A 22,902-nucleotide genomic window follows, 5' to 3' on the forward strand; every position below is an offset into this window, starting at 1 on the left:
TCACACCTCATTACATTTGAGATGAAAATCTAATGCTCTGGAAAATTCAATACATGAGAATATATGAGTTAAAAGATGTTAGTAATTTTAAGAGAGGAGTCTCACCTTTTGTTAATATTTGCATAAAATGCAATTAAATTCTATTTCTACTAGACTTGAGCTGAGGATGGTGAAGGGGGAAGGAACTACATCATTTCACTGTCATGCTTCCTAAATTAGCAATTTGAATTTGTAAACTCCTTCCTTCTCTACTAGATGGGAAGCAACTTTTGACAAAGAACGGGCACACTGAACTTCTTTGATTAGGATCAGTAGCCAAGATTTACTTTCAGGTCTGTAGCCTCCAAGCACAAAAGAACAGGCAATACATTGCATCTGGGTTAGTAATTCAACCGAACTGCTTTCACAGTCAGCCAAACTTTAAAAAAAAAAAAAAAAGAGCTATATAATTATATTTAGCTGTCTGCCTGCCTGTATGTTTCACTTGATATAGGGTGAATTATTTCTGCGTTCTTGAGCTGACTTGTAGGAGCATGTCATTCCAGTAATATTTTTCTATTATCATCCCAATCGTTCTGATCAATTTCTTGTCTTTTAAAGTGTAGTTATGCTCAATTTTCTCCGTACTTCAAAGGTATTACAGATTAAAAAAATTAAGCCTGTTCTTTGAAATTAAACTGTAGTTCCCGTTTACAACCTATGTAACTGTTAGAAAAGCAGTTAGAGAAGACAAAGCCTTTCCAGAGGCTGGAATTTTGCCATCTGCAAAATATCAGAATGTACTGAGGACAACTGGAGCAAGTTACTAAAAGAACAAATATTTTAGATTTTATTCTGGTCATAACAGAGAAGAGCTTGCAGTGAGTTTAAAAGTAACAGGTAATCTGGATGAAGGAGATCACGGCATACCAGAGTTCACTAGTCTATGGAAAGACTGAGAGCAAAAGACCAAAGACAATGAGCTCTCCCGAAAAGAGATATGAACAAATTCAGCAAATTGATTAGCAGGAGCTACCAGGAAGAAGTTCCTGAAGAGTAAAGGAATGCAGAAGAGTTGGCAGACACTAAAAAAAATATACTTTACTCCAGGTGACAGTAAATTGTCCTGATGCAGAGGAAAAGGTGTAAAAACAGGAAACCAGTATGGCTTCAGCAAGAGCTCTTTAATGCACCAGGAATCAAAAATTCGACACTCAGTTAAGACAAGTACAAAGGAATAATTTATGCATGGAAGATCTCTATCACAAAGACTAAGAAGCAAATACATTAAAACTACCACGGGGCATAAATGGCAGCACGGTTTCTATGAATACCACTGAAATTAGAGGAAGACAAAGGAAGTATAAGTCCATTACCAGGTAAAGAGAGAAAATAATGGTTGACCCAGAGAAAGATGAAATACTGAATGCCTATTTTACTTCAGTCTTCATTAAAAAGGTAGCTGTGATCAAATACTTGATGCAATTAATTCTAATAAGAAAAAAGCATAGGCTCAAACAGAAAGAATAGGTTAAAAATATTTAGATGAGCTAGTTTGATTCAGGTTTTCAGGATTTGAGGAAATTCACTCTACAGTATTTAAGAAACAACCTCTGAAAGACCAAACATTATTTCTGAGAACTTGTGGAGAGTGTGAGGTGATCCTAGAGGACTGCAAAAGAGCAGACTCATTTGTTATCTTTATGTTTTTTGGAGGGGAAGGGGGATGCAGCAAGCAGCCAAACTCTGAAACCCATAAAGACATTTGAACAAATTACTGAATAATCAATACAGAAACATCTCAAAGCTAAAGAATGCTGAAAACAGTCAAGATTCACATGTCGAAAGTCAATCATATCAAAACAATTTAATTTCTTTTCTACTATCCTAGGAGGAAGAGAGAAAGTGCATATTTAGTCTATCCTGACTTTAGTAAGACTTTCTGACACCATCGCACATGACATTCAAAAGCAAGCCCAGTCTTCCAAACCTGTATTTCTTTTCTCTCCACTTGCCCATTAGACTTTCCTCCTCGTTTAACTACATTCGAAACAGCTCTTGTAGTTCTGCACATAGCAATAAGAAAGTTCATTAAATAAAATATGCTCATGTTTTTCTACAGTACCGTTGACTGAAAAAACACTTTCAATTTTAAAGACACATTACATTTCCAAACAAGCTGAAACAATACTGCTACTGCTGCAATCCAACTAGTTACTGTTCTGTAGAAGGATTTAATTCTGATGTAACCAGCTTTATCACAGATCAGCTGCAGAGAATTCCAGCCAGTGCCAGAGCATAAGGGGAAGAAGAAAGAAGAATAAAGGACAAAAGGCAGAGTTTGTATGGAAAAGCAGCAAATATGTCTGACTTGTGTGTGTTTTCAAAATCTTTCATTTACATGGATTTATACTGTTTCCTGCTTTCTTGCCAGTTACCAAGACAAAACGCTACATGAAGACATGTTCTCCTTTATATGAAGTGCTCCTCCTTTCCAGATATTTCAGCATGTTATGCTGTCTGACATATAAAAATTACTTTTCTTTTGACACTGCAAGCACTAACTCAGTGAAAATGGCCTAAATGATCACTTGCAAGTGATAAGTGATTTGCAAGGGAGAAAAAGAAATTGAGCTACCAGGAAACAAGAACGTTAAAAGTATTTCTCTTCCTACGAACAGTCTTCTATTTCAAGACTTGAGGCCCTTTTCCCTGGAAGGTCACATCTATCTTATATCTTAAGATACTTGAAGAAAGCATTCTCTACTTATCTAAACTTAGTCACATAATACTGTATTAACAGGCCATGAGAAAAGCATGGTGCAGGGATGGAAAATCCGCTTCTCGATTAACAATTATTATTCAACCAAAATCTAAGAACTTGTTTATTTTAATTATATCTGGTCAGAAAACACTGTCAGGATACAACAATATAGATATAACAGATACAGAAATGATATACTACTACCTCCTCCTACAGTTGCAGATCTGGTTAAAGAGGTATCTTCCTGTCTTTCAAGTTGCCTTTTAAGTTCTTCTGCAGATTCAGAATGGAGCTGTAGGAACTCTTTTATGGCAAATGAAGCTTCCTCTTTAACTGGATTTATCATTCTTTGCAGAATTGGGATGTCTTCCTGCCGGACTCGCAAACAAAGTTTCTCCATCTCTCTCATATTGGCTCGTAGTTGCTGTAACAGTTTTAATATTTTGTAACTACTATGAAAGAGCACCAGACACCTTCTGCGTGCTGGGAAGCACACAGCTGGGAAGCAACTATCATCCTGATTATCTTTAATTATACCTTTTAAATAATCAGTAAAAGTGCAATTTCTAAGTTTTAATAAGCTAAGACAAATAAAACTCAAACATTCCTATTCTCAAGCAATCCGTCCGGGTCACTTCTCCTCCACATCCAGTTTCTTTTCCAGCCTGCATTGTTTGACTTCAGCTGGTTTTCCTGTCAAAGATGCCCCTTATTATTCCACAAGCCAGTGTCTTTGATAATACAGTGAATCCTTCCCCTGAACCCATCCTTGGTCTCCCAGATTCTGTGCTATTCCCTGGACTTTTTCCGCTCCTGCAGAGGAGACGTCCCATAAGAAATACAGCAATCTGCAGAGAAGCTGCTTATACTCATTTAAGGTAACTCAACCTAAAGTTGTGCCCTTTTGAGTAAATGACCTATCTTCTCCTATTCTTTGCAAGACAGGTGACAGTCCTATAGCTGATGGAGACACTGAGTGAGACAACAATTTAATCATCCCAGCCAGAACTCATGACCTGTAAAGACAAAGGCACAGCATCATGGAAAGTATTTCTGAGAGTTTTTGCTTGAAGATGCCAGTACATCACAACCAGCTTGTTAAGTATGTTGTAATTTCTTGCTCAATGTGAATTCACTCAGCTCTCTCTCTATTGAAAAAAAGGATGGCGGCAACTCCCTCTTCAATGGAATTTTGAATGTACAGAATAGTTTACATACCCAGCGCGCTGAGTGCTCACACGGATGCACTGATTACAGTCTTTTTAGAAGCGGCCTATGTTCCACAAGGAAAATCAAGCTATCTTCCTCTCCTTCTCATAAGGAGAACCAAAGTTTAAGGAAGAAATGGTACATATTATCTTCTCTGATGAACTAATTTATCACTAGGAGCAGTGAATCCCAAAATAAAAAATATTTTTTCAGTCATCTCCATCAATGTTTTAGTCTTCTTGGTGTCAGTTTTACACTTTATTTTCTTCTCCAAGTAAAGAAGTCTGTTTGTTTGTTTTGGAATGATAAAGAATAAAGGATTTAACTGTTTAATTAATTAATGATGCAATGTTTAAGTTATTTTGGTGTCTGTGATTAATTTAGTCCTTTGCCAAAATATTTACACAAGTTGCAGCAAGTAAACATAATATCAGAATAAAATAAACAAACACTTCTCAAAATTTACTTGTTTTGTAACAAGCAGTGACTCTTTGTGGTGATCAGTACACTTCGGGATGTGAAAATCTCCAACCCCGAAATTTTTCAGATTATTTTTCCAAAATAATCATTTTCTTTTTGTAAAGACATCTTCATGGACAATGGAGAAGGCTTAAAATTTTCACAATATTCATATTTCTTCTCAGAAGAAAGACAAATGTTGGACTGGAATCCCAATTACAAGATACAGAAATATTTCTTTAGATACAAGAGTTTTAAAAAGACAGAAACTATTCATAACTGGCAAGAACACTTTGTGTGTATGCATCTCCTGTGGGATAAATGTCTATAGCAAAAATAAAGGTTTTTATTGCCTAGGCTTTTAAAATTTAAAAATGCACAAATCTTTTCCTAAAAACGAATACAAGAAATTTATAGTTCAAATTATATAACTGGTTGTTTTAGGACAGAGTTTTTACATAATTATAAAAAAATTAAAGCTGCAATAAAAATAATATTCATTGCATTACATTATAAGGAGATTCAATAAAGTACATTATTCACTGCAGTATGTACCATTTGTTTTGAGTATTCCTCTCACAGTAGAATAAGAGAATGGATAACCACCAGTGACTGATTAGTAAAAGAAAGATTTTCTTCACTAATGCAAATCAAGAAAAGGTAATTCCTTAAAAAAGCAATATTGCTTACCTGGAAAAGCAGGAAGTAGATGAAACATATTTTATTTATATACCCTAGTAGAAGTAACCTTTTTTTAAAATGTAAAAACAATAGAAAATTGTTATTTCTGGTCTTAAAAGGATTTGTTTATAAGAGCCTACAACTTCCTTACACATTATATTGCAAGAATTCAGTGTCCTAACTGTTATAGCGTTTTTCCTCATGTCTAACAGAGATCTTTCTTGCAGCACTTTAACCGATGTAATTCTAATCCTCTCTGTCAAAAACATGGGGAAAGACCAGCCCTACCCTCTTTGCAATTATCTTTTTCACGTTTCCAAACACACAGCACATCACTCCCAGGTGTCTCTTTTTTGGACAAAGTAACTCTTATTTTTCAGCCTCTGTAGGTAAGTCCCGTTTTCTCAATTTCTGATCATTTTCATTGCTTTCCCTGAACAGTTCCTTTATCAGTCCTATCCTCCGTATAAGTGTGCTGCCCAAACTGGACAAAATATTCCACCTGAGATCCTACTAATGCTGAGCAAAGAGATTACTCCATAGACTGCACAGGCTGTGCTCCTGTTTATACATCCTACCGTGTTATTTGCCTTTTTTGTGTCAGTATCACATTATTGGCTCACTTTTAGTTCGTGTCTCTCAAGTCCTTTTATACAGAACTGCTACCCAAACAGCTGTTTCCCATGCTGGATTTATACAGCCAAGGATTCCTGCCTAATGATTGTCCTTGTCTCTATCCAAATACATGCTAATTTTTCAGGTCATTTCTCAAAACCCCTTTGAATTCTAATTCTGTCCTCTCCATCAGAATCCTGCAGTCTCTCCCAGCTTTATGTTGTTTGCATATTTTTTCTTATATAATGAAACAATAATGTTACATAGCTACTGCATAGTGCTTTCATCCCTGAGTCTCAAAGGATTTTATTGGATTAAAGTTCATTACTCCTATTGAACAGACGGAAAAATTGAGGCAGGGACACAGAGCGCAGCCAACAGAGGCAGCCAACAGACGCAGCAGTTTGCGCAGCAGTGTCTGGGCTCTGCCTGGGCCTTTTGTGGGCCTTGTTGGAAGTTGGGGAGACTTTCCGGGGACCCCCGAGGAACTAGACGGTGCTTGCTGCTAGCAGGAAGGGAGAGCTGGGCAAGGACTCCTGCAGGGGACCTTGACTTCACTTCTCCTGGGAAGTTCTAGCTAGGTGGGGCTGCTGCTAACCAGCTCTCTGGGCTGCCCTGGTCAGAGGGAGTTGGGGCTTTCGTTTCAGGTGGCTCCTGATTGGGTGGGTCAAGCACCCTTGTGAGTCACTGCTAGGCAGAGGCCTATATAAGAGCCAGGCCTAGAGCACAGCTCCCAGAGCACAGCCAACAGAGGCAGCAGTTAGTTTGTGCAGCAGGCAAGGAAGGCACCTCTCCATTTTGCACATTTTGCACAGTGGTGTGTCCTTCCCCGGGGCATGGTCATGACACGCCGCAGAGCACGTTCCCCAGTGGCTGCGGGAGGTGCTGCATCGGCTGTGTCTGAGGCCTCAACCCAGACAGACCCTCGGACAGCAGATGCAGCTCTGCAGGTGTGAGGCTGCAGGGAGTGCCTGGGGCCTCTCCGTGGGGCCTGGGCTGACAGTCAGCTCTCCTGTGTGAGGTGTGCTGTGGTTGACCAGTTGCGTCACCAGATAAAGGAGTTACGGGAGGAGGTTAGTAGGCTGCGTAGCATCCGAGAGGATGAGCGGGAGATTGACAGGGCGTTCTCGGAGACTGTTCAGCTCCGGGAGTCCCCTGCCCCCACTGCAGCGGAGGTGTCAGAGGGCTCAGCACCGTGTGTAAAGGTGCATCATAACGCTGTTGAAGAGGGCTGGAAGCTGGTGACCTCTCGCAGAAGGAGAAAGGCTCTTGCTCCTCCTCAAGACTTACCCTTGAAGAACAAGTTTAGCGCCCTCCAAGCTGAGGAGGAGCTGGGCATGGCTCCAAGGGAGGCAACTGGCCTGGCAGACCCTGTGCCGTGCAGGAACCCCCGGAAGAAACGGCGAGTGATTGTTGTGGGTGACTCCCTGCTGCAGGGGACAGAGGCACCTATCTGCCGACCTGATCTCTTGTCCAGAGAGGTTTGCTGCCTGCCAGGGGCTCGAATAAGAGATGTCGTGGAAAGACTGCCAAGGCTTGTCCACGCGTCGGACTACTACCCTCTGCTGATCTTCCATGTGGGTGCTAATGACACGAAAGGCAAACTGGAAACAATCAAACAGGACTTCAGAGCTCTGGGAATGGTGGTGAAGGGTCTGGGAGCCCAGGTCTTTTTCTCCTCAATCTTGCCTGTGAGGGGGAAGGACAGGAGGAGGAGTAGACGAGTTTTCCAAGTTAACAGCTGGCTGCGCCACTGGTGTTGGCAACAGGGCTTTGGTTTCTATGACCGTGGGACCCTGTTTGAAGATCAACAGCTGATGGGGAGCGATGGGATCCACCTTACCAAGTGGGGCACGCGTGTCTTTGCCAACAGATTGGCCAGCCTGGTACGGAGGGCTTTAAACTAGGCAAGATGGGGGAAAGGGAGTGGTATAGTGGCAGGGGAGACAGTAAAACACCGCTCAAGTCAGGATGCCTCCAGCGGGTGCATACAACCAGGGGAGACAGCATGGGACATGGCTATGGAGGATCCTCTTGCACCTCTCCTGGGAAGCCTGCGTGCTTGACTGGCTCTCTGAAATGCCTGTACACCAATGCACGCAGCATGGGGAATAAGCAAGAAGAGTTAGAGATCTGTGTGCAGTCGCAGGGCCATGATCTCATTGCAGTGACAGAGACATGGTGGGATAGTTCGCACGACTGGGATGCTGTCATGGATGGCTATGTGCTTTTTAGGAAAGACAGGCCAGGAAGGCGAGGTGGTGGAGTTGCTCTTTATGTGAGGGAGCAACTAGAATGTATGGAGCTCTGCCTCGGGGTGGATGAAGAGCAAGTTGAGAGCCTATGGGTAAGGATTAAAGGGCAGGGTAACATGGGTGACACTGTTGTGGGGGTTTACTACAGGCCACCTGACCAGGAGGAAGTCATTGATGAGGCCTTCTACAGACAGCTGGAAGTAGCCTCATGATCACAGGCCCTGGTTCTCATGGGAGACTTCAACCACCCTGACATCTGCTGGGAAGACAGCACAGCTAGGCACAAACAGTCAAAGAGGTTCCTGCAGAGGATTGATGATAATTTCTTGACCCAGGTGGTGGAGACGCCGACGAGGAAAGGTGCAATGCTAGACCTTGTACTAACGAACAAAGAAGGTCTAGTTGGAGAGGTGAAGGTTGGGGGCAGCCTTGGCTGCAGTGACCGTGAGGTGGTGGAGTTCAGGATCCTACGAGGAGGGAGCAGGGCAATGAGTAGGATTGCAACGCTGGACTTCAGGAGAGCTAACTTTGGCCTCTTGAGGGACCTACTTAGGGGAATCTCCTGGGGTAGGGCCCTAGAAGGAAGAGGGGTCCAAGAAAGCTGGTTAATATTCAAGCGTCACTTCCTCCAGGCTCAAGAGCAGTGCATCCCTCTGAGGAAGAAGTCAAGCAAAGCGGGCAGGAGACCTGCATGGATGAGCAAGGAACTCCTGGCAAAATTCCAGCAGAAGAAGGGAGTGTACAGAATGTGGCAAAGGGGACAGGCCACTTGGGAGGAATACAGGGACGTTGTCAGAGTGTGCAGGGATGCGACAAGGAAGGCTGAGGCTCGTTTGGAATTCAATCTGGCAAGGGATGTCAAGGACAACAAGAAGGCCTTCTTCAAATACATCAATTGCAAAAGGAAGACTAGGGAAAATGTGGGCCTGCTGCTGAACGGGGCAGGTGCCCTGGTAACAAAGGATACAGAGAAGGCACAGTTATTGAATGCTGCCTTTGCTTCCGTCTTCACTGCTAAGGCCAGTCCTCAGGAATTCCAGACCTTGGAGGCAAGAGAGGAAGGCTGGAGAAAGGAAGACTCTCCCTTGGTTGAGGAGGATCGGGTTAGAGATCTTTTGTCCAAATTTGACATCCACAAACCTATGGGCCCCGATGGGATGCAGCCACGAGTGCTGAGGGAGCTGGCGGATGTTATCGCTAGGCCACTCTCCATCATCTTGGAAAGGTCCTGGAGATCAGGAGAGGTGCCTGAGGACTGGAAGAAAGCCAATGTCACTCCAGTCTTCAAAAAGGGCAAGCAGGAGGAGCCAGGAAACTCTAGGCCTGTCAGCCTCCCCTCCAGCCCTGGAAAGGTGATGGAACAGCTCCTCCTGGAGGTCCTCACTAAGCATCTGGAGGACAAGCAGGTGATCAGGAGGAGTCAGCATGGATTCACCAAAGGGAAATCATGCTTGACCAGTCTGGTAGCCTTCTCTGATGGCATGACTGGCTGAGTAGAGGAGGGCAGAGCAGTGGGTGTTGTCTTTCTGGACTTCAGCAAGGCTTTTGACACTGTCTCCCATCACATCCTCCCAGGTAAGCTCAGGAAGGGTGGGCTAGATGAGTGGACGGTGAGGTGGATTGAGAACTGGCTAGGTGGCAGAGCTCAGAGGGTTGTGGTGAATGGCGCAGAGTCAAGTTGGAGGCCTGTGGCTGGTGGTGTCCCCCAGGGGTCAGTCCTGGGTCCAGTCTTGTTCAATGTATTCATCAATGACCTGGAGGAAGGGACAGAGTGCACCCTCAGCAAGTTTGCTGATGATACTAAACTGGGAGGAGAGGCGAACACACCAGAAGACTGTGCTGCCATTCAGAGGGACCTGGACAGGCTGGAGAGGTGGGCGGAGAGGAACCTCCTGAAGTTCAACAAAGGCAAGTGCAAGGTCCTGCACCTAGGCAGGAATAATCCCATGCACCAGTACAGGCTGGGGGTTGACCTGCTGGAAAGTAGCTCTGCCGAGAAGGACCTGGGAGTGCTGGGGGACAACAAGTTAAACATGAGCCAGCAGTGTGCCCTTGTGGCCAAGAAGGCCAATGGTCTCCTGGGGTGCATTAGGCAGAGTGTTGCCAGCAGGTGGAGGGAGGTGATCCTGCCCCTCTACTCAGCCCTGGGGAGGCCTCACCTGGAGTACTGTGTCCAGTTCTGGGCTCCCCAGGACAAGAGAGACATGGCACTCCTGGAGAGAGTCCAGCGGAGGGCTACCAAGATGATTAGAGGGCTGGAGCACCTCTCCTATGAAGAAAGACTGCAAGAGCTGGGCCTGTTCAGCCTGGAGAAGAGAAGACTTGAGAGGGGATCTCATCAATGTGTACAAGTATCTGAAGGGGGAGTGTCAAGAGGATGAGGCCAGCCTCTTCTCCGTGGTGCCCGCAAGGCAATGGGCAGAAACTGAACCACCTGAAGTGGAAGTTCCACCTGAACCTGAGAAAAAACTTCTTCACTGGGAGGGTGACAGAGCATTGGAACAGGTTGCCCAGAGAGGTAGTGGAGTCTCCTTCGCTGGAGATATTCAAAACCCGTCTGGATGTGATCCTGGGCAATCTGCTCTAGAGGTCCCTGCTTGAGCAGGGGGGTTGGACTAGATGATCTCCAGAGGTCCCTTCCAACCTAAACGATTCTGTGACGCACAGTTTGAGCCAGATTTTCCTGAAGTGTCCACAAATATGGAGGTAAGTCTGGGAGACCCATTAGGATGTTATATGCTGTGAATAAATATAACAGATGTTTTTCAGAAATGCAAATCAGAAGTGGCTTGATTTTCACAGATACTGTGAAAAACCTATTGACTCTATCAGCACATCCAACACTAAAAAACAAAGAAGTCAAACATAATTAAGGTGCCCTGCATCTCTGTTCCTTTCAAAATCTTTACAAACACATTTCATAAAAAATAAAGACTCAATTACAAATTGCCATCAGAAAATACAATACAAAAGGAGGGAACGACAAACAAAATTGAAAGGAGAATTAGACAGCTGTGATATCAGTAATTAATTGCACATCAATAAGAAATGCTTGAATCCTCTCTTTCCAGACTTTCTAATATTTTGAGATGTAAACGCAAAGTTATCTATGAAACAGCAACAGGAATGGTTTAGATCTGGGAAGGAAAAATGCCTCAAATTTGTCACGTTTTAAGGGCAGTGGAAGTCCCAGCATCTGGGGCCAGAAGAAAGAAGGCATGGGAGCATGCCAGCAGTCAGAAAGATTGAGTGATGCTGAAAAAATCTGAGCCTTGGGAAAAGGCACTGGAGATCCTTCGGTCTCTTCTGAGCCGTCCAGATGTACCTCCACACTGAAAAATCCTCGATTGTTTGGTTGTGTTTTATGTCCCTTAATAAAGTTGCTGCCTGCCATATTAGTATCCATCAAGCATCTGCATCATCCTTTAGCTGTGCTTGGAATCAAAGGCTCAAATGGGGTTGTTCAAATGTACACGGCAGCAGACAAAAGTAGCTCATTATCCGCATAGCAGCAAAGCAGGAAAATGCTGTAAAAGCTGGACAGTGCAGCAAGAGTTTTGTTTGTGGACAGAGGAGTACCTGTAAACACCCTCTGTCAATGGTCACCCTAAGTTCGCATTCTGCATGCTGGGGAAGCTGTGGACCCAGAAGGTGTCAACAAGACAAGTAAGAGAGCTTTATTTAAAAACTTTTTCTTTGGTTTAAAATCACTGTTGCTGAAAGTGACTACACATGTCTACCCACTAGCTTACCCTATTACTCAGGACACAGATTTAAGTAAGAAAGATGAGGAATTAGAATTAAGTTTTCCATTTTTAGAATTCTCTTTAAAAACACAAAGTATCTTCCCATACTCTGCTGCTACTAAGCAGCTCAGGAATGGGAGTTTCTCTACAGATGTTTAGAACAAAGTGATAGACTCCCTTAAAAAATGCAGAAGTCCTAACAGCAATTTTCAGCAAATCAGTAAACCTCATTCCTACAAACAAGTAACACTTCTCTATTTTTTTCCTTTTGTCAATATTTGTTCTTCAGAGCAGTAAATTTATTCACTAGTGGTGACTGCTGAATTTTCAAAGTAATGTAACTCTCAATGAAAACTGGATGCTGTGTTTATGTAGCCTTATTGTTGGCCAGCTTAAAATACCACCATCACTTCACACTCAAATATGTAAAAATCAAGAATATCACCACAAGTGTTGTACCAGCATTTTTATTACATTTGAGAAAAAGTAACTGATGACAACAGAGAAGGAAACAATTCCTCTTCAACTGCTGGCAAACGCTTGCAGCAACCTGCAGTACTGTGTCACATCACAGAGGCTGGGCTACACTGCCACAGCATACCGTTAAGATTAAGTACGAGCACGTACTAAGAACACAGTGAAAAGATGTGGTAACGAACAGTATAAATGCACCTCAGTGCTTCAGTGCTGACCCAAAATGAGGCCCCGGTGCCCAGGAGAAAACACCAGGTCTGAATGATCACACCTCTCACAAACGTCAAAGGGCTGAGATGAAGCCAAAGTCCTTGCAAAGGCAGAAAGGACTTGAGCTGCGGGATCACTTTTCTACTCATGACTTTCGTCTCTTCCAGGCAACATGTGGTATCTCTTATCAGTTATGACAAAAAATAAGGTACCATCAAAGGCCCATCCCAGCAACAGCTACCTTAAAATCCCATGTATCTGTTCTAGCCACACATCCTTGGTAAAACTCATTTTCCCAGAGTGCTCAGAAAGTGCTCCAGCACTTCACTTACTCTGTCTCCACCAGCCCACACTGTTCCTAAAGCTACCAGCTAACTGAATTACTGTGGTCATGTCACTGCCACACTGATCTCTGCGGCTCCCATTCTCTTTTTCTTCTCCTTGATTATATTACCATGAAATATAATGCCATATATATTTTGGAACATTTTACACTTTAAACCTAAACTATTTATGCTGAAATAGCACACGGAAGTCATAGAATCTGTCATGTCCAACAAGTAAGCCCTTTTTCTCTCATCTTCTGTCTGTTAACTTTCCCTCCACTCTACACCTTGTTGTTTTAAATTATGAAGTGAGTAGTGCCTCCAAACAAACTACCCATCATATTAAAACCCTCTCAAACTTAAATAGGAGTTTTGGGGAAGTATTGCACTAGCTTGCCTCTGCAAATGTAATCTTGTCTTCATTTATGTTCTCTAGACTTTATTCAAAGTACTGTAATAAAGGATGTATGTCACAAATTTCTTGGCATAAATCTTACAAAGTCTGAATTTAAGGATATGTTTAACCTTCTGACAGCCACAGACTGCAACAGTCAGCTGATTTTACATGACCCTGCTTTGATACCATAAACGGTCTCTTGCAGCAACAGAGACGCTCATCTAGTCTGCTTCTCTTGTTCTCAAAGTTTATTTGTGGGGCCTTCCAGAAGGATAACAAGAACTTACTTTGAAGACTGCAGAAGTGTAAAGATGGTACAGAAGATAAGAGCCAACACAAGTAAGTTTGGAGATGCATGCAAAAGAGAGCAGATTGAGTTTCAAAGCTGACTGACAGAAAAACCTTTTTTCACTTGTAAACTATTTGCAGTTAAAATGGAAAGCATGAAAGAGAAAAAAAAATCTGACATTTTCCAAGTTACTTTTCAAGTTGGAACACCACAGTAGAGAGTCTAGGTTTGCCTAGGTGTGTTTTACAGAATAAGGTCTCCTTTTGTGGGCTGGATATAGACCCAAGCCAGACCATCTACGGTATTTTTTCTATTTTGTTCAATGTCTTATATCCTCTGTAATAACGACAGTATTTGGCTTCCTCTGAGTATGATCACGTCACTCCTTAGCTGTTAAAACAAAGTACTGCTATTCCTTTGAAATTAATTTAAAGTAATTAATTGTACAGTACAATTAGCATATATGTGGACAAAGCCTAGCAAAACTGCCTATTTAATCAGGCCCTAGGAGTTTAAAAGCTCCGTGGAATATCCCTAAGAAGGAACATCTATAAAAGCACATCTGTGAAAACTAATGACACAATATACTAGGGCTGTTTTCTCAGTATTTTTGAAAGGGTGGCATCACGTCGTATACAAAGCAGATTTCCCCAGTTTCTCCGTCTGACTGTCTCCGTCCATTCTCCTTTCAGAAGTTTTTAATGTAGCGTCCAGTCATCAGAAAGAAGAGGTATCCAGCTATGCTCATCTATACTTCTATTATACTTTTGACCACCATCAAAAGTACAACAGAAGTAATTATTCTGGGTAAACTGAAAATTCAGAAAAATGGCTAATTATGTGCGCATGGATTAAATGTAGAGTGGCTGTGCATATATTTGTCTAAAACCTGTGGTGGATGCCTTGGGTCAATATTGACTTAGGAATTCCTAATGTATTTTTACAACTTCTAATTCTGAGAGTAAAGTGTGTGCTGCAGAGAACATTTGGTATCACAATAATTAATCTGATTTCTTTGCAAACAAACAGAACGTAAGTCCATTGGTAAACATTTAAACAGCTTATAGCAAACACATTCTACATGTCATATAATTTATTATCAAGTACTCCAGAGTCCTAACTATTTAATTAAAACAAAGCTAGTCTACTCTTCTTGCATGGACCCAGATATTTATTCTGCTCTCTGAGTATCAGAATATGTACCAATTTCAGAATGTGTACCAATTTAATGCATACTTTCATCGAGATCTAAAAGCACAAAGTATTAATTAAAAAATTAGAAAATGTGTTTTGGTTGAAAGTGAAAATGGCAGCCTTTCGACTCAATACAAACATATTCTAGAGACAAATACGCCTTCTTACTACTAAAGCATTTAATGTATCTAAAAACAAAATCTTCAATATAAGAGCTATTTCTATAGCTAATTATTGATAGATTTTTTGTCTTGCTAAACAAATGATACAGATGATAAGAAAGCTACAAGGAAAGCCTTCCTCACCCCTTAGATGTGAAAATATATAAAAACATGGACACAGGCAAACAGGTGCCTATTACCCCACACCCGTTAGAATGCTATTGTTTTAATACAACTGATTTTGCAACTGTCTTTGGAAGATGTCTTTGGCGGCACGTGGAGACTAAGAACAAACTTATTTTATATTCAAATTTCAAAAATGCTTAGTGAAAAACATAATAAACATTCAAAGCTTCAAATAACAGAACAATCAAGTGGGCTTTACATATAACTTCATATCAGTTATGCTAAACAAGCACATTAACACCTTTCTTTCCTCAAAAAAAGATACTGTCATCAAGTGACATGTACATAACTCTAGCTCTGCCCTCTGTTTAATACCGTTGTTCACTTAATTTTTCTTTCTGAGTTTTTTTTTCATTTTTAGTCTGGTCTTATTTCCCATGGGAGCCAATAGGGCACTGCACCAAATGACAATTTATAGTATTAGAATTACGGAATTCAGTGTTTCAGGACTGCACTACCCTTGCTGGCAAAGTCTGCTCATCTAGATGCAGCATAGGTCAGAAAAGGTTTGCTCCAGCTACAGTCACGTCCCGTGAGTAACATACATTAAACCAAAACAAGATGCCTCTTCTACTGGCAAAGGTATGTCTGTCCCTCGAGTTTTCCCAGTACAGCAGTGTTACCACACCTAGCTGCTGTATCTGTTCCAGCAAACCTTTGCAGTGCAGATCTGCTCTTAGTGTTTTTCTGTACTAATAATCTTCTTGGGTTGCGTGCTGTTCAACAGTGGGAAGGCAGATGTCTGGCATTAGCTTCTGCACTGTTTTGATCAAGATCTGCTTTTTTTAAAAAAAGATGTGACATTCTCTGTGTGCTGAGTTACAGTTCACCACATATGAAGTCACTGATATGATGCCATGCGCGGAAATGTGTCTGCTATTTCATCTTTTGATGTTTCTACTCATCTCTTTTGATGTTTCTACTCATCTAACAACAGATCTGCACACCAGACTAGTAGTCTGGATGTTCTGTGTTTGGTATGAAACCATTCTTTAAAATGAAAACTACCTCACTATTGCAATTCCTAATCTTCTAATTTAGTAATGTAAGCATACAGTTAACAAAAGACCAGAGTCTCCAAACTTTGCATGACTCAAAGCTATATATAAATATTATATACTATTTAGATACCAGCAGTCACTTGTGCATTTGGAATAATCTAAAACCTCACAGTATGTTCACACAATTGCAGAATTTATTGTAAAAATACCTTACTTGAAAAGCTAACTAGAAAGTGTTTGTTCAAGGATCCTGAAACTTCCCACTGATAAGCCATATTCTCCTTCAGCAGTTTCAAAAAAATTGTGACTGTATCTGCTCACAGGACACAACTAGGAAATCCCTACTTTTTAAACAAAGTCAAGGGGTATCAGCTACCTGTCAAATCTACATCTCTGTTAAAATCTGTCCCCGAGGTAACCAGTACTATGTATATAATTTAATTCCATTAACATCGCACTCATTTTAATATCTTTACCTGAACTGTCCGTCCTGCATTGATGTGCTCTTCATGTAATCTGCCCCAGAGCCTGCATCTTTGATACTAAAATATAGAAAAAAATCTCCATATAATTGCAATTTTTACCAATTGCCTATTCACAGAAAGACAACTTCACTGAATAATCACTTTAATATTCCAAAACTTAGATTAGAAAAGCTAAGTCACAGGCATTCCCACTGCAAAACTAGACAAGTAAATGGCAATATATTCTGTGAATAATTTGGGATAATGTATTTTCATTCAATCACAAATAACCAGGGTTCTAGTAACAGTTTTTACCAACAAAGAGATTTTGCAGTATCCAGATACTGCTGTGGCATATTTCACTTAGTGGTCAGCAAAATAAAGGGCAGAAGGAAGAAAAAGGAATGGAGTGGGGGATAAGCAGTAGCAGTCATGTAAGACCACAAGGTATACGAGATATTATTTGCAAAGGCAATTGCATTCATTACAGGCCACTACTGTCCTCATTTACATTTACCTTTTTTATATAGTTACACACACAGTTAAGAGAATCATCAAAGCAGATTCTGTATCTGCATGAAGCTCCACTAACTTCAGTGGGAAACTACCCGTACAGCTCTTTTCACAGGACAGAGGCCACAGTAATTATTCCAATCGCAGAAAGCAAGGTTTGCAAAATTATCAGTATCATCACATACAACCTTCTTCTCATCGGTAAAATAAATCAATCCCTGGTATTGCTAGTTAACATAGACTAATACAGAGACATCTCCATCACAAAAGAAAATACCCTTAATAAAACAACAGAGAGTAGTACAAACTGCGATTCTTGGGGTAGGCACTGAAACCATCAAAGAATGCATTAAAATACTCAACAATATTAGAATATTCTTTTCTAATCATTCACATGACAGAACAAAAATATTTAGCATGACTTCTGATGTGTCTTATGTAAATTTTAGTTCTTCAATTTCTTAACAGCTCATGCTCCTCAAAAAAAAAATCTCTTTATCTACAGCCCACATCTTTTATTAATCCTTTTTTTAATTATAGAGACCAGAGCAATAAGGATTGCAAGATACTCGGTCTCCTAAAGTATGATGAGGAATCTGAAGTTACTTATTTTCAGAGAAAACAGTTCCTTCATGTTAGGATTTTGTAGCAGTATGGAAGGAAAAAGGTTTAGTTTCAATTAAGTTAGATTAAAGTTATTTTTCTAGGAAACTAGCAACTTCTGCACAAATTATTATGCCATTAAAACTATTGCCATTGTTCTTTAAAATAAAATAGACAAAAACCTGTATCAATATTAGCTCTTCCAATTCAGTCATCCCTGAAACAGTACGGAAACATGAATTTCTGAGGGTGGAACAAGAGGGATTTGGGGAAAAATTATCTTTTCAATTTCAACTGACTGCAATATATTGTTAACATGCTGAATAATAAAAAACCCTGTTTTCCAATTTAGAAGAATAAGAATACAACAGGAAACCTTTATTGCTCTTTATAATTTCTACCAGAAATGCTCAACAAATTTATCTGTTTTATATATGCAGCAGTTCTATTACAATGCGCTTTGAAACTTCTGCTGTGCGAGGGATCACCTCAAAGAATCCAACTAATTCCCCCGGAGCAGTGACACTCATGGGCTGGGAATTCTTCCATGTTGCGCTCTCTGAGTCACCCCAGAGCTCACCACAAAGCCTGCCATGCTCCTGGGCGATGCTCACTTTGGGCGAATCAAGGTCAGTCTGGAGAGCAAACCTTGAGGACAGATGACTTCACCTCCTTTTATCATTAACAAATAAATGTAAAGCCAAGTGAGGTCTATGAAGTAAGAATACCTATGCAATCTTAACAGCTTTATTTTGTGCTATTGCCAAATACATTCTACCTCAGGAACACAAAATACAGCGTTGCTCTCAGATACTCAACCCTTTTTTCCCCATTTCTCCAACTCACTTCTGAAAATCTGCTTTCGCAAGAGACCTTTGCAGTATTCAGTGGACATGGAGAACTCAAAAGCGTTTCATAATATCTTCTGCATTCACTTGTATAGTGGGTAACAGCCACCAATGTTTCTAAAATCTCTACCATAATTCTCTTATACCAGGTATACACTGTGATGAAAGATGCAGTAAGATCCAGATCTCTTAATTTCTCAGTTTGTGTCACCTGCCCTTTATGTATCTTCCCACCATATCAACGGTTCCTAGCCCATGGGAAAAATACACTTCACGCAAGATCCTTTGACTTTGGCACAGTCATGGGAAATGAACTTAGAGCAGAGAAAAACAGAGAAAAGCATGCCATGGCGTGCAGCTTTCTTTTTTTTTTTTTTAAAGAATTGTTGCCTATCAATCACCAACAAAGTTTAAGACCAGCTCATTTCCATGTATACATGCAGCATGCCAACATTTCCACTTTCTTGTAGTATTATGACAATTGCTTTCATCTAACAGAGGCTAACATAAATTTGATAACTCTACAGGTTTTTGGTTAAGTATGCCTTTTATTCCCTATTTTGGAGGGAAAGGCCATCAAATCCAGATAACGTGTTTGAGAAAACAAGAACTCTTCAGCAAAACAGGACACAGAAAAATGATGTGGAGTCTTGATTTCTTAAGGAAGTAATTCCCAGGTCTTTAACAAACTCTATTTTAATTTGGAACACCAGAAACTCTTATATGGAAAGTCAAGACTCAAAATAGTGTTTCCCTGTCATCTTTAAGAAGCAATGGTGAATTGATGGCAGACACTTTTTCTAAAAAGGTGGACTCAAGGTCAAGTTTCATTATATATTGATTTTATAGTTTCTTCAAACAGTGATTTAGTAGATTAATTGTTTGGACTATCTCTGGAACCCAAGGTTTAAATCAATATTCATGAAATGAGGTTAGAGATATTGGCTTCATCATAAGTAAATAATGTTGCTGCTCTAAGCAATTTGACATAATTAGTGATTTTTGCTTAAAAGTAGCCTGTAAAATAAACAGGACTAGATTCTACAAAATTATCCTTTTACCCTCAGGAATGTTGGGTTTACGTGGCTGAAAGTTAATTTTACAAGAAGCATTTTACAGAAAATCATTTAAGCTGCTGATGCTAAGAGCTCACAAAAGTACTGTAACACTTTCACTATGGCTAAAATGCATATTAAAGAGATAAAAATGTAAATGATTATGGAAGCATTTCAACTACTTTCACTAGTGTTCTGATAATCTAAAACTATCTAGAGTGACAGATTTCAAATTCAGAATTGCCATATTTTAATTCTCATCTTCTCATAAACCTATCGATAGAATAAATGTTGGAATATTTATAGTTCTTAAAGTCTGAGAAGTATTTCAAGAGCATTTAAAGGAATTTTCAAGCTTAAAGAACATTATAGTGACTGTGTACTTTAAAAAAAAATCAGGCATTTAGAAACTATCTTTATACTCAGACTTTTTACTTCTCCTAAATTTTTAAGTCTTATATTCTTTGTTAATACGTTGAGGCTCTGAAGTTTTCCAGTATTGTTAATACCTCTTGGTATAGTGACTAATTTTTTATTCATAGGTTTTATCTGTAGTTATTTGTGTCTAATAAGTCTATTAATTACTAATTCAAACATCACATCACTCACATCAAATCCAGTCACCAAGACTTACGCTCTCTAAGGACACAGAAATTTGTAATTAACGGAATTTTGAAATCAAAAAGACACATCTGTATTACATGTTGCTGCCACTTCTTGCTTTGTTCAGGAAAAGCAGTTAACACCTTAATTTTAAGATCTGTTTTAAAAATTATTTAAAGAATTTCTGATATGCAAATTTAATTACCTTGATTAAACATTCTTCACATCGATATCATCAGCAACCTGAAAAACCTCAAGAAATGTCCAAATCGGAGTCTTTGACATAACACATCAGATTCAAAATATAAATATTATTATAGTCAAAATATAAAATGCAATTACTCATAAAGTATCCTGGTATTTCAATGTGGACATTAAATACCATCACAGAAACACTGTGGTTTGTATTGCCTGTAACTTAGCTGTGGTGAAGCATGAGTTTCTCTGACAATGCTTTGTACACAGTGAGTATTAAACCACAAGTAACCTAAAGACTCATTTCATCTTGAGTGCTAATATTGCCTGCATTTTCTTCTAGCCATAGAAAAATATCTTTATAAAGATTTCCCCTTTGCCTGCAAAACAGGAAGGCTTAAATCCCATGAGTCGCTGGGCCAAAAAGGTCTTCAGTTACCAACCCATGAACAAGATCAAGTTAGGCGGAGCATATTTCACCCCTTCCATGATACCCTGGTAACAATATCTGGCTAGATACAGAATAATTATTCTTTGTTAAAATACACAGACAATTTTCAGCAGGACCAACAAGTAGCTGGCTATCCCTCCTCATGGCCAGGAACTGCAAAATGTAATTTTAAGGATCATTTCTCACACTGATAAACTACTAACAAGGACTACAGAGTACGATAACTGATCATGTCCTTGTTCTCAGTACAATAACCCACACCTTTTGAAGCTTCTTGTTAGGATGTTTATAAACCCCAAAGAAGTGAGGGTTTTCTTACATATACATGCAACGCTTAGCAAAGATTCTATTTAGCTGTACAAAGTTATACTTTTCCAACAAAATTCAAGCAGCAAAACAGTTACACTCGTAACATCGTATCTAAATTACTGCTATTTCTTTATCTCACTCCTTAACAAATGCAATTTTGTCCCACTAGCATCCAAGCATAACGCTTCCGTATATAGGTTTTCCCTTAACCTGACAGTTTTGAACTTGGCATTCCCCTCCTTCACCTCTCCCAGGTTACTGCATTATACATAAACTGAAAGCCTATCTTCATTTTCAAAGCGCAACAAAACCATTCGTGCCCTGCTAACCATTTCCCATTCCATACTGACAAGTCAGTTCCCTCTCTATCAACACACTATGACTTTTTCCAATGACCATCCATTTGTTCATCTCAGGCATGGCTATAGCTTTTATGCCACTCCTTTGCAGATATTTATCAACTGCATCCCTTAATTCCCAGATGCCTTCCCTGAGACTCTGAATAACGGTTCCGCGTCACTGCCGAACCTTCATAGATGCCACTGATGTTAAGTGGAGCACTGCTCTGAAGATATATTTTCAAATATTTTTTAACATAGGCCGACTCTGAAGAAATACGCTCTGCAACCACGAGGGATTAGGGAACAACTGATTTTGACAGATGCATGTTGCTTCCAGGGGCAGTTGCGCAGCTTCTGGTTAGAGAGAGAAGGGAAGAACTTAGTTACCAAGACTGTCTCTATGCAACTATAACAGCTTGAATGGAAAAGGTATTATCCCTATCATGCTCCCCTCTAGCCACCTCTGGATTAAGTCCTCCTCCCATATTATTCTTTGCTAGTTGCCATTAGCTAGTCCTACAGCCACTGCTAGGTACTGGCCACACACACTGACAGATGCATGCATGGATGCCTGAAGGCCGCACAGCTCCACAGCAATTTAACAGTTGAGGCTCCTTGCTTCCCTCATCCTCTCACCCAGCAGCAAGCTACACTCTAATTCTGGATCTCTACTGCTGCACAGTGTGGCTCCAAGGCAGAGTAACTCAATTAACTGCTCTTTGCAGGAGAAGCTGGAGAACAGAAAGCAGCTGCTGGCCGCTAGAACAAAACGCGGCATCAGCTGCAGCAAAGTGACTGATTCCAGGCCAAAAAAAAAAAAAAAGTAAAATCCCATGGCATTTAGGAAACATTACAAATTATACAACTATAGAACTGCACAGAGTAAACAGTATGCTGTGACTGAGAAAATAGTTCATCTCATTTAGGAGCTACTGCTTCAGCCTGTGCAAATATTATATACTACCACACTTTTCAAATTCTGAATACTGCAGTTTTTATGCTTACTGGATCCCCTTACTAGGAAAGTGTCAGATGATTATCTCCCATCACTAGCGCCAGCAGCCACAGCTCTTCCCACAGTCACCCGCCATTCTGCTCTCTCTCCTTCCACCCTCATGGACTTCTGCACAAGCTCCCCCCCAATTCTTTATCCTCTGTTCACAAAGAGTTTCAGTTTCCCCTTGCACATCAGCAAAGGAAAGTTAGAGGCCGAGACAGTACGAACATAGAAAATAATCTCCCTGTTTTCATTCTCAGATTCAGGATCAATCAAATCAGCAACTCCGGAAAAAAAGTTCTAGTAATTTCTAACCAATTTTGGGCACTTGCAAACCACTTCTTTTCAGAATCTTAATTCTTGGCCGAAATATGGCAGATTTTTGCAGGCACAGCAAAGTGTAGTCCTAACAAAGACCTTGCCTCAAATGAATCTCAAGCTACTGTTGCAAAGCATGTCACTGCTATTAAAAAAAGGATTATCACTCAAACTAGGCAAAGCAATGCCTAGTTCTCAGAAATGAGTACATGGATATATTGTCTTCTCCTCTCATCTCCCCAACCTCAAATTACTTGAG

General features: G+C 40.5%; 1 protein-coding gene across 5 annotated transcripts in view; it reads right to left on the reverse strand.

Moving 5' to 3' along the window:
* The window catches only part of STX17 (syntaxin 17), a 51,535-nt gene that overhangs the window by 7,948 nt on the left and 20,685 nt on the right, over positions 1–22,902 (reverse strand). For 3 of the 5 annotated variants that reach the window (XM_068936350.1, XM_068936348.1, XM_068936349.1), the window contains 2 exons: positions 16,423–16,488; positions 2,945–3,167 (listed from right to left, as the gene is read on the reverse strand). In XM_068936350.1, the coding sequence (XP_068792451.1) occupies positions 2,945–3,167; positions 16,423–16,488 (289 nt within the window). The remainder of the gene's footprint in view (positions 1–2,944; positions 3,168–16,422; positions 16,489–22,902) is intronic. The other 2 variants (XM_068936352.1, XM_068936353.1) reach the window with 1 other exon arrangement.

The sequence above is a fragment of the Struthio camelus genome, chromosome 2 (assembly GCF_040807025.1).
Source record: "Struthio camelus isolate bStrCam1 chromosome 2, bStrCam1.hap1, whole genome shotgun sequence".
NCBI classification, from domain to species: domain Eukaryota; kingdom Metazoa; phylum Chordata; class Aves; order Struthioniformes; family Struthionidae; genus Struthio; species Struthio camelus.